Consider the following 13,359-nt stretch of genomic DNA (forward strand, 5'->3'; position numbering starts at 1 on the left):
AGTAGGCATCAGCTTGCTGTTCTTTTTGAAGTTCCCCTTCTTCCCTTTACCCTGTTTCTTGAAACTGGTAGTCTTGTTGACCATCAACACTTGATGCTCTTTCTTAATTTCTACCTCCGTAGCCTTTAGCATTGCGAAGAGCTCAGGAATCGTCTTATCCATCCCTTTCACATTATAGTTCATCACGAAGCTCTTGTAGCTTGGTGGCAGTGATTGAAGAACTCTATCAATGACACTATCATCAGGAAGATTAACTCCCAGTCGAGTCAAGCGGTTGTGGTACCCAGACATTCTGAGTATATGTTCACTGACAGAACTATTCTCCTCCATCTTGCAGCTATAGAACTTATTAGAGACTTCATATCTCTCAATTCGGGCATTTGCTTGCAATATTAACTTCAACTCCTGGAACATCTCATATGCTCCATGATGTTCAAAATGTTGTTGAAGTCCCGGTTCTAAGCCGTAAAGCATGGCACACTGAAATATCGAGTAGTCATCAGCTTTGCTCTGCCAGGTGTTCATAACATCTGGCCTTGCTCCTGCAGCGGGTTTGTCACCTAGCGGTGCTTCTAGGACGTAATTCTTCTGTGCAACAATGAGGATAATCCTCAAGTTACGGACCCAGTCCGTGTATTTTCTACCATCATCTTTCAACTTAGCTTTCTTTAGGAACGCATTAAAATTCAACGGAACAACAGCACATGCCATCTATCTACAACAACATAGACATGCGAAATACTATCAGGTACTAAGTTCATGATATATTAAAGTTCAATTAATAAAATTACTTAAGAAATCCCACTTAGATAGACATCTCTCTAATCATCTAAGTGATCATGTGATCCATATCAACTAAACCATGTCCGATCATCACGTGAGATGGAGTAGTTTTCAATGGTGAACATCACTATGTTGATCATATCTATTATATGATTCACGCTCGACCTTTCGGTCTCCAGTGTTCCGAGGCCATATCTACATATGCTAGGCTCGTCAAGTTTAACCCGAGTATTCCGCGTGTGCAAAACTGGCTTGCACCTGTTGTATGTGAACGTAGAGCTTATCACACCTGATCATCACGTGGTGTCTCGGCACGACGAATTGTAGCAACGATGCATACTCAGGGAGAACACTTATACCTTGAAATTTGGTGAGAGATCATCTTATAATGCTACTGCCGAACTAAGCAAAATAAGATGCATAAAGGATAAACATCACATGCAATCAATATAAGTGATATGATATGGCCATCATCATCTTGTGCCTTTGATCTCCATCTCCAAAGCACCGTCATGATCACCATGGTCACCGGCTTGACACCTTGATCTCCATCGAAGCATCGTTGTCGTCTCGCCAACTATTGCTTCTACGACTATCACTACCGCTTAGTGATAAAGTAAAGCAATTACATGGCGATTGCATTTCATACAGTAAAGCGACAACCATATGGCTCCCGCCAGTTGCCGATAATTGTGTTACAAAACATGATCATCTCATACAATAAAATTTAGCATCATATCTTGACCATATCACATCACAACATGCCCTGAAAAAACAAGTTAGACGTCCTCTACTTTGTTGTTGCAAGTTTTACGTGGCTGCTATGGGCTGAGCAAGAACCGTTCTTACCTACGCATCAGAAACCACAACGTGGTATAGTGATTGCTTTTTGATCTTCAGAAAGAACCCTGTTCACTGAATCTGATTCAACTAAAGTTGGAGAAACTGACACCCACCAGCCACCTGTGTGCGAAGCACGTCGGTAGAACCAGTCTCGCGTAAGCGTACGCGTAATGTCGGTCTAGGCCGCTTCATCCAATATACCGTCAAATAAAGAATCAACTAGTGACGGCAAGCAATATGTATATATCCACGCCCATAACTCCTTTGTGTTCTACTCGTGCATATAACATCTACGCATAAACCTGGCTCGGATGCCACTATTGGGGAACGCAGTAATTTCAAAAAAATTCCTACGCACACGCAAGATCATGGTGATGCATAGCAACAAGAGGGAAGATTATCGTCTACGTACCCTCATAGATCGTAAGCGGAAGCGTTATGACAACTCGATTGATGTAGCCGTACGTCTTCACGGTCGACCGATCCCAGGACCGAAGGTACGGCACCTCCGCGATCTGCACACATTCGGCTCGGTGACGTTCCGCGAACTCACGATCCAGTAGAGCTTCGAGTGAGAGCTTCGTCAGCACGACAGCATGATGACGGTGATGATGTTTCTACCGGAACAGGGCTTCGCCTAACCACCGCTATGATATGACCGAGGTGGATTATGGTGGAGGGGGCACCGCACACGGCTTGGAATAATCAACTTGTGTGTCCTAGGGTGCCCCCTGCCCCCGTATATAAAGGAGCAAGGGGGAGGCCGGCCGGCCCTAGTGGCGCCCAAGGAGAGGAGGAATCCTCCTCCTAGTAGGAGTAGGATTCATCCTTTCCTAGTCCTACTAGGAAGGAAGAAGGGGGAAGGAAAGAGAGGGAGAGGGAGACGGAAAGAGGGGCTGCGCCCCCTCCCCTAGTCCTATTTGGACTCCCCTTGGGGGGGCGCCACCTCCTGGGCTGCTGCCCTCTCTCTCCCCTAAGGCCCACTAAGGCCCAATACTTCCCCGAGGGTTCCGGTAACCCCTCTGGCACTCCATTTTTCTCTGAAATCACCCGGAACACTTTTGGTGTCCGAATATAGCCGTCCAATATATTGATCTTTATCTCTCGACCATTTCGAGACTCCTCATCATGTCTGTGATCAAATCCGAGACTCCGAACTACCTTCGATACATCAAAACACATAAACTCATAATATCGATCGTCACTGAACGTTAAGCGTGCGGACCCTACTGATTCGAGAACTATGTAGACATGACCGAGACATGTCTCCGGTCAATAACCAATAGCAGAACCTGGATGCTCATATTGGTTCCGACATATTCTACGAAGATCTTTATCGGTCAAACCGCATAATGATATGCGTTGTTCCCTTTGTCATCAATATGTTACTTGCCCGAGATTCGATCGTCGGTATCTCAATACCTAGTTCAATCTCGTTACCGGCAAGTCTCTTTACTCATTCCGTAATGCTACGTCTCGTAACTAACTCATTAGCTACATTGCTTGCAAGGCTTACAGTGATGTACATTACCGAGAGGGCCCAGAGATACCTCTCCGACAATTGGAGTGACAAATCCCAATCTTGATCCATGCCAACTCAACAAACACCATCGGAGACACCTGTAGAGCACCTTTATAATCACCTAGTTACGTTGTGACGTTTGGTAGCACACAAAGTGTTCCTCTGGTATTCGGGAGTTGCATGATCTCATAGTCATAGGAACATGTATAGTTATGGAGAAAGCAATAGCAACAAACTAAACGATCATCGTGCTAAGCTAACAGATGGGTCAAGTCAATCACATCATTCTCTAATGATGTGATACCGTTAATCAAATGACAAATCATGTCTATGGTTAGGAAAAATAACCATCTTTGATTCAACGAGCTAGTCAAGTAGAGGCAAACTAGTGACACTCTGTTTGTCTATGTATTCACACATGTACTAAGTTTCTGGTTAATACAATTCTAGCATGAATAATAAACATTTAGCATGATATAAGGAAATATAAATAACAACTTTATTATTGCCTCTAGGGCATATTTCCTTCACTTTGACCTTCAATACAATGTTCTCCTCGATCTTCTTGGAGTTCTATCCGATGCAATCCTATTTTACAGTGTGTTTGTTGAGACCAGATGAATTGTGGGTTTATGATTGGAATATTCATTGAAAGTAATTGAGCCTCTTCTGAACTTTATTATGCATGATTGTTATAGTTTTGTATTTCTTTCCTATCCACCCGTTTAGTTTGGCCAACTAGATTGATTTATCTTCATTGAGAGAGGTGCTTTGTAATGGGTTTAATATTGCGGTGCACTATATCCTGGGTTTACTTTTTCTACATCATGTCATCTTGCATAAGGTATTACTCTTTTTGTAATGGACTTAATACTATAGATGCTTGCCGGATAGCGGTGGATTCGTGGAGTAATAGTAGTGGATGAAGGCATGAGTTAATCTACTTGTCTCGGACGTGGTACCTATATACATGATCATTGTCGTGAATACGTCATAACTATGCGCTTTTCTACCAATTGCCCAACAGTAATTTGTTCACCCACCGTATGATATGTGTTTGACAGAAAAGCCTCTAATGAAAAATATAGCCCCCGGGTCTACTTTAACCAATCCAAAAGTAATATGTTGCAATTTATTTGCCTTTATTTTATTTTGCAATTTATCTAGCTACCTATATACGATTTTATCCTTGCAATTAACGAGTTCAAGGGGATTGACAACCCTCTTGCATGCGTTGGGTGCAAGTATTTTTTTTGTGTGTGCAGATGTTGTTCACGAGGCTTTGCATGATTCTCCTATTGGTTCGATAAACCTTGGTTCTCACTGAGGGAAATATTTATCTCCATTGTACTACATCTCCCCTCCTCTTCGGGGAAAATCTCAACGCAGCACAAAGTAGCAGGAAGGATTTCTAGCACTGTTGCCAGTGAGACATCACAAAACCTATCAAGTACCTTCACACAAACTATCATCTACTTGCTCTACTTTTGATTTGCCTTTGCCTCTTGTTTTCATCTTCCCCACTTCTCATAAAAAACAAAAAAACACAAAAATATTTTTGTTTGCTCATTTGCTTGTTTTGTTGCCATTTCTCAAGAAAATACCAAGTTTTGTGACTTTCAAATCTCGATAATAATGATTTTATTAATACTTTAATTGCTCCACCCGCCACTAGTGCAGAGTCATATGATAGTAATGATGCTTTACTAAATCTTGTCATGAAAGAACAATTTTAGGGAAATCCTAATGAGGATACTGCATCACATCATAATACTTTTGTTGAATTGTGCGATATGCAAAAGAAAAAATATGTGGATAATGATATTATAAAGTTGAAATTATTTCCTTTCTCACTAAGAGAATGTGCTAAAACTTGGTTTTCATCCTTGCCTCGCAATAGTATTGATTCATGGGATAAGTGTAAGGATGCCTTTATTGCTAAGTATTTTCCTCCCACTAAGAATATTTCTCATAGAAATCAAATTATGAATTTTAAGCAACTTGAGCATGAACATGTTGCACAATCTTGGGAGAGAATGAAACTAATGATTATAAATTGTCCCACTCATGGTTTAAGCTTATGGATGATTATGCAAAATTTCTACACGGGACTAAACTTTGTTTCTAGAAATCTTCTAGACTGTGTTGCAGACGGTACTTTTATGAAAATCACATTGGGAGAATCTACGACACTTCTTGATAATATAATGAAAAATTATTCTCAATGGCACACTGAAATAGCTCCAACTGGTAAGAAGGTAAACTATGTCAAAGAAATTACTACTTTGAGTGATAAAATTGATGCTCTTATGAAAATGCTTACTAGTAAAAATGCTCATGTTGATCCTAATGATGTGCCACTATGTACTTTTATTGAGAAAAATAATGATACTATTGATGTGAATTATGTCTTTAGAAATAATTTCAACAATAATGCATATAGGGGTAATTTCAATGCTAGGCCGTATCCCGGAAATTCCTCTAATAATTATCGTCATTCCTATGGAAATTCATATAATAATAATAATAATAATAATAAAATAGGATATCTGCTGATCTTGAGAACAACACGAAAGAATTCATTAATTCTCGAAAGATTTTTAATGTCATGGTGGAAGAGAATTTGAATAAAGTTGATGATATGGCTAGAAACATGGATAGAATTGCTCATGATGTGGATACTCTTAAAATTAAAATTTTGGCACCCAAGCATGATATTAATGACTCTATTAAATCTACCCAAGTCTCCATTAATGAAAGTAAAGAAAGAACCACCAGGTTGAGAGCTAAGCGAGAATTCCTAGAAAAGGCCATTCCACCCGGTTTTTATCGTGATCATGATGAGGATATTATAATGATTGGTGTCTCACCTATTGATTGTTGTTTACTAATATAAAACTTGATGAAAAAGGGACTGGAGATGAGTCAACTTTAGCTGGAAGGTGTCCCAATTGTTCGGAGGATGATGATCTCAACGATAAAAATGATAAAAGTGGGTTTGGAGAGATCAAGACTTTAAATAGTGATGTGTCCACTACTTTGGATTACAAGGACTTTAATTATCATAATTGTTCTTTAATTGAAAATATTTCCTTGATGCAATCCATGATAAATTCATCCAATGCTTATGACAAAATAAAGCTTTTACTAAACATATTGTAAACGAGAAGGGCTTGGCGAGCAGCCTGGGTGGTAGAGCGGCTACGACTACGAGAGATAAAGCAGATGCAAAGAAAGAGGGAAGGATGGTGACACGAGGTCCATACGGGATTTTGGGTGGGTCAGGAGTGTCGGAGTCCTATGTGGCTGTTGTCTGGACTCCCGCCAAACCCCCTGGTTGCTTCTGGTTTGCGGGAAAACGAACTTCTGGACTGGTTCGCGGACCAATGCGCGACGACGTTGAATGACAAATTGCGTTCGGACAGGTTGGTCGAGACGCTTGCGCGTGGTTTGAGGGTCCGCGTTGGAGATGGCCTTACTTCCTCCCCAGTCTCACCCCATTCTCCAATCTCTCTTTTTTCCAGAGGTTTAGGGATCCCGTGGTTTGGAAGAATTTCATAGGAATTCTATAGTATAGGATTCTTATAGGAATTTTTGCTTTAGAGACCTTTGGTTTGGAGGAATTTCATACAAATTCTATAGAATAAGATAGGATTCTTATAAGAAAATATTTTTAGAACCCTTTGGTTCATAGGAATGGATTTCTATTACTACAAAGGATTGGTTTCTATCCTTCACATTTCAAAAGAAAATAAACATGATCGTAGAATCAATGATTTTTTTTCATGTGAACCAAATGCTATTTTTTTAAATTATAGAATTTCAGATACATGTCATCTTATTTTTTTATAAGTTTTATATTTCTAAGATAATCCTATGCTATGAACCAAAGGAAGCCTTCAAAGTTTAGAAATCAGTGTGTCAGGTGTTAAAATGGAGGCGGCCCCCAGAAAAAACTCGTTTCCCCTAGTTCAATGTCGACAGAACAGTAGCACGGTCCTTCTTTGTTGTTGCTTCAGTCAATGCACTAGTAGGTGTGAACCTGTTTTTTTCAAGGTGTGAACCTGGTTGTGTTTGACGGTTGTGTTGAACTTGTCTAAAGCTTGCTTGGGTAATCCCACATGTCTCATAGATTTAATCATAAAGCTGGGAGAAAAAGTATATTTTCTTACAAAACGTATGGGTGGCAGTTGGATACGCAGCCCCACGAGCCCAACATGCTGGTCGTAATGGTAGTATCATAGTTAGTATCATGCATGCCAACTAGACAATTTTGATGAGGTGTCGTAGTATTAAATGAAGAAAGAGATGATGGAGTATTATATTATGATACCATATCATAATAAATGTTATACTACTTTGTGTCATGCATGACAATAAATAAAGTACTAAATGATACTAATATATGATACAGTACTATGCATTAAGAAGGTAGTATCATATGCATGATATTACTATATAATATTTCCATTACAACCAGCCTTACTTGTAAACAGCCACTGTCATCGTTCAGTTTTGGTTCTTGTTTAGATCACTTCAGAGACTTTTGTGACCAACTCTCTAATCCACCTCAACGGAGGATGCACCTTTCACTGCCCGCCGACTGCATGCCTGCCTGCATGCATGCAAGACCTGATCCGGTCTTAAACACACACATGCTGGCTTGACAGCCGATCTGCTGATTAATTCTTAAGTCAATTCAACACGCGTGTAAGGTTTAATCATTCCCAGTCGTCTCTTTAGCTACTTGCAAATTAAAAAATGGAAAATGCCACCCACCATGACCGTGTGCATGCACATGCCTCTGCTTGAACGGTTCAATCGATCCAATCATCCGCTAGCCGCGCATTGGCTCAATCAAAATAATAAAACCTATATATAACGCATTTGGTCGAGCAACGAAAACACACCAATGCAACATCGTCGACACACAAGCCAACCAAGCTACTGCAGCGCAGCGGTTAGCTTCTTCTTGCTTCAATCCACAGCCAGCGCCAGTGGTCAGTACCATTAAGGAGCTCTCTGGTGGTGCCACGTCTACCGCAGGCACCATGCTACCGTCGGCGAGGCCACTGCTCGCTGCCGCCGCCGTCCTCTGCGTCTGGCTGCTGGTGGCCGTGGCGGAGGCCAAGGAGCACCATTACGAGTGGGACATCTCCTACCAGTTGAAGTCCCCCGACTGCTTCGAGAAGCTCGCGGTGACCGTCAACGGCGAGGCTCCCGGCCCGACCATCCGCGCCACGCTGGGCGACACCATCGTCGTCGCCGTCCACAACAAGCTCGAGACCGAGAACACCGCCATCCACTGGCACGGCATCCGCCAGATTGGCACGCCGTGGGCTGACGGCGTCGCCGGCGTCACGCAGTGCCCCATCCTGCCCGGCGAAACCTTCACCTACAAATTCGTCGTCGACAGAGTAAGCAGCTTAGCAGCATACATTACATTGCAAGACTTGTTTTACTTTGTCAACGCATGATCGCAAAATTCTCATTTGTCAATGTGTTTTGTGTGTTTTCAGCCTGGCACCTACCTGTACCATGCGCACTACGGGATGCAGCGCGTGGCGGGGCTCAACGGCATGATCGTGGTCACCGTGCCGGACGGCTTCGTCGAGCCCTTTTCTTACGACGAGGAGCACACCGTCCTCCTCGGCGACTGGTGGCACAAGAGCGTCTACGAGCAGGCCACGGGCCTCTCCTCCAACCCCTTCGTCTTCGTCACCGAGCCCCAGTCTCTCCTCATCAACGGCCGAGGAATGTTCAACTGCTCGCTCGCTCCCAGTGGAACGTGCAACGCCTCCCGCCCCGACTGCGCTCTGCCGACTCTCTTCACCGCCGTGCCGGGGAAGACATACCTCCTCCGCATCGGCAGCCTCACCTCGCTCTCCTCGCTCTACTTCGAGATCGAGGGCCACCCGATGATGGTGGTGGAGGCCGACGGGCACTACGTGCGGCCGTTCGCCGTGAGGGGCCTTTTCATCTACTCCGGCGAGACGTACTCCGTGCTGGTCAAGGCCGACCAGGACCCGCGGCGAAACTACTGGGCTGCGTCCCACGTCGTTGGCCGCAACCCCAGCCAGACACCCAGCGGTAAGGCCGTTGTCAGCTACGCCTTCAACGGCAACAACCCGTGGATGCCTCCGCCCACGGCGCCACCGGCTGGCCCGGCATGGAACAACACGGCTATCAGGGTGGAGCAGAGCAGGGCCATCTTCGCGCACCCACGCTTCGTAGAGCCCATGCCGGCGAGGGCCGACCGCACGCTGCTCCTCCTCAACACCCAGAACCGGATCGATGGCCACATCAAGTGGACTATCAATGGCGTGTCCCTCATGTTCCCAGCCACGCCGTACCTCGTGGCGATGAAACGCGGCATGAAAGACGCGTACGAGCAGCGCCCCCCGCCCGACATGTACGACCACATGAGCCACGACATCTCCGCGCCGGCGCCGACGAACGGGACCGTGGGCAGCCCGGTGTACCGGCTGGCGCTCGGCTCCGTGGTGGACGTGGTGCTGCAGAACTCCAACATGCTCAACAACAAGAGCGAGACGCACCCGTGGCATCTCCATGGTCACGACTTCTGGGTGCTCGGCCACGGCGAAGGTAAGTTCAACCCGGCCGCGGACGCCTGGAGGCTGCTCAACGTGAGAGATCCGATCATGAAGAACACGGTACCGCTGCACCCGGATGGGTGGACGGCGGTGCGGTTCCGGGCGGACAACCCGGGGGTGTGGCTGTTCCACTGCCACGTGGAGGCGCATGTGTTCATGGGCATGGGTGTGGTCTTCGAGGAGGGCGTCGAGAGGGTCGGCCGGCTGCCGTCGTCCATCATGGGCTGCGGACGATCCAAGGGGCTGCACTGATCAGATCAAAGATGAAGAGTAGATGAAGAGCACTTTTTCCTTGTAAATAAACAGTGGCAGGCTTGGGCCAAAATGTTTTGCATTTCTCGGGCCCAGATTGGTTGCTTATTTTGTTGGATAAGTTAAGGTCATCGGTGCATCAGCAAAAATCTTATTCATGTTCTTGGGAGTTAAGGAATGATTTAATCTTTGGTAAGGCTGGTCATAGTGGGGAGTAACTTAGACTAGTATCATAGGTGGTTTCATTTATTGCCATGCATGACACATAGTAGCATCACATTTATTATGTTACGGTATCTACCTATGTTATTACTATAACTATCTCTCTCTTCTTTAATTGTCTGCCACATAAGCATGTTTGCGAGTCCCAAGTATATGATACTACTTATGTTACCCCCACTATGGCCAGCCTAAGGCAAAGGAATCTGGGAGCCCCTATAGGGCGCCTTCAGTGCCGGCTTGAGGTACTGGGGACTACGCGCCTGCGAACCAGGCCGTCCCAGATCACCTCGTTCGCTCCTCTCGCATGTCACCTTCGTTCGCTTGATCGTGGTTGACTAGTAGATAGGTTGACTTTTGAAAAAAAGAAAAAAAATGTAAATTCAAAAGTGTTCACGAATTCTGAAAGAAAAGTTCACAAACGTAACATAGTTCACGATTTTTTTTATAAAAGTTCATCTATTTAAGAAAAGTTCATCGATTTTTAAAAACAAAGTTCATCGAATTTTAAAAAAAGTTCATCAGTTTTGAAAAAGTTCACAAACTTCAAAAACAGTTCACGTTTTTTTTAAAGTTCATCAAATTTGAAAAAATATCACCGATTCATCAATTTTGGAAAAAGTTCAATGAATTTGAAAAAGAAATTCATATCCCAAAAAGGATAGAAAAAGAAAAAGAAGAGGAAAGATAATGAATAAAGAAAAGGAAAAAGGAAACATAAAGAATAAAAGAGGGGAGAAGCTTTACGCTATCACAGAGGGTGGAGTGGCTGTGTTGGTTAGCGTATCTTGCACTGAACCCATCGACGCGGGTTCGAATGCAGTTTATGAAAGGAAAAAAATGAAAATGGGCTGGCCCATCATGGAGCGGGGTGTGCACCCTGTACCGTTAACCCTATAACGGGCGCTTAGAGCGCCGTATAGGATTTGCCAAGGAATCTGGAGTAATGTTAGATTCACGTAAAGTTACGTAAGATTTTTTAAGTAAAGGCTGATTTAGACCGTGGCGGAGCCAGGATTGGAGTAAGCCCGAGGCCAAAAAAAAGAATTTTTGCCCAAAGTTAAAAACTTGACGTTTACAAGGCTTTTAGCTACCACAAAAGATACCCAGACAAAATATGGCTCAATTGCATGAAAAATTAAGAATTTTAGCTCAATGCTTAACGATACAACAAAATAGGTAAAAACATGTGAAGAACTACAAAGAATAGTATGTGATAAAAAAGAGTATCAAATCAATGGTTTGCTTCATCAGTGCCTCACATAACCTCATCATCGGTGGAAGAAGGGCCAACACCTTCAAGACATTAAAAGCAAAATTTCATAAGAGAAGGCGTAAACATCAAGTGAAACAATTATGATTGGTATAAATCTAAAAACTAACCCCCTCAGTTGCTTGATTCCCTCCATCTGAAAAGATAAGTGTAGACACACTCGTTCCGGAGACCGGTGAAAAAAATCTTTTCATCTTCTCTTTCTACAATATGAAATGAAATGGGCAATTAGATTAATATGAGTTCAATAATACACTAGATATATGACTTGATACACACACATTATTGCAATTAAATTTTACTTTGGAGTGATACACACTAAGACAGATTTCACACCGACATTCTAGAACATGATACAAGTGGAAGCATGAGGGGAAACCGGGAAAGCATCAAAAAAAAATATCAAGGTAGGTATGGCAGTCAAGAAGCTAGGCGCGCCGGGTGATTGGGTGAAGAGCGCAGAGCCACACAGGAGGGCGGTACGGCGGTGGCCGAGACGCCGGTGGACGGCGGCGTCGGCGCAAGCGCTGGAGTTTGGACTTTGCATATTGATCTTGCGTGTGTCGCGTGTGAGTTAGGTCGGCGGCGGCTACGCGGTCGCTGGCGTCTCCTGACAGATTCGTGATGGGTTTTTCTTTCTTTGAGAAATCGACAGATTCGTGTTGTGCGTGCGTCCGTCAGTTTCCTATTTTCCTGTCACATGCGTGCGCGAGTGGGAGGTCTCCTCGTGTGTGCATCCCTTGGCATGCGGTGAGACAGCCCATGACGCTCTGGCCCTTCATTTTACTGGGCTGTACCCCGGGCCTGCAGAATATCATACATATATAACAGCCTAGCAGAAATTCCATGCCCCGGGCCTGGGCCCTGGGTGCCCGGGGCCCAGCTCCGCCCCTGGATTTATAGGTAGTTAATTGAATTAGATTTAGTGGTTGGGGCCCACTCTGGTTAAATTCAAGGGGAAGGAGAGTATTTAGGGAAAGGTAAGTAAGTTTACGTAAGAACTTTACGTGTGTGTGTAGCATTATCAAGGAATTTGTGTGCGTGGGTAAGGTAAAAATATTCTTGTGGAGATGCCTACACAATGCTCTCTGTTTGCTGAAGACACAGCGCATTTGCTTTTTAAATGTGGGCGAGCCAAAGAGATTTGGACAAGTCTTGGACTGCATTACGTAAGTCTAGCATGGATGTGGTGGAGCTACCTGAGCTGGTATCTATCGTGAGTTGGTACTTATGGTGGCAACGGAGGCTTATTGTTCGACAGGAACCAGTTCAACCTCCCGTGCAGACGGGTCAGGCTATCCGAGCTTTAGCTCTGAATTTTGTACGGGCGTCGTGTAAAATGCATGCAACTCCGCGTTTGAACAGATGGAGAAAGCCTCTACAAAATCAACTGGCTCTGAATGTTGATGCTGCGTTTTCGGATCATGATAATATGGGTGCGTGTGGTGCAGTGATCCGAGATAGTGCGGGTATGTTCTACTGTGCGACTACAGCAAAGCTTGATCATGTGCCGGATGCTTTTACTGCCGAAGCTGCAGCCCTAGTAGAAGGTCTAAAACTTGCTAATTCTGTTGGCTGCAACTTCATTCTGGTACAGATAGACTGTTTGAATCTTGTCGAAACTCTACAGCAAAATACAGGCCACTCCACAAGAGCAGCTCCAATTCTGGAGGATTGCCGGTTACTGGTTACTGTTACTCGATTTCGGGAAGGTCATTTTAGAGCATTGTAATCGTAAATCTAATATGATAGCTCATGTGCTAGCGCAAAATGGACGTGTAGATCCACCGAACTTATGGTTGGACTCACCTCCGGCATTTATTTTGGAATTCTTAGCGGACGATGTAAGCTTT

The 13,359-nt window shown here is 44.2% G+C and overlaps 1 protein-coding gene across 1 annotated transcript; it reads left to right on the forward strand.

Annotated features, from left to right (window-relative positions):
* Window positions 1-8,065: 8,065 nt before the first annotated feature.
* Window positions 8,066-10,345, forward strand: LOC125556348 (L-ascorbate oxidase). Its single transcript, XM_048719098.2, has 2 exons — window positions 8,066-8,565; window positions 8,668-10,345. Exons 1-2 carry the CDS (start codon window positions 8,200-8,202, stop codon window positions 10,012-10,014), a joined length of 1,713 nt encoding a protein of 570 aa, XP_048575055.1. The 5' UTR covers window positions 8,066-8,199; the 3' UTR covers window positions 10,015-10,345.
* Window positions 10,346-13,359: the final 3,014 nt, after the last annotated feature.

This window comes from Triticum urartu, chromosome 5A, assembly GCF_056163025.1.
Source record: "Triticum urartu cultivar PI428250 chromosome 5A, HENAU_Tu73, whole genome shotgun sequence".
In the NCBI taxonomy this organism is placed as follows: domain Eukaryota; kingdom Viridiplantae; phylum Streptophyta; class Magnoliopsida; order Poales; family Poaceae; genus Triticum; species Triticum urartu.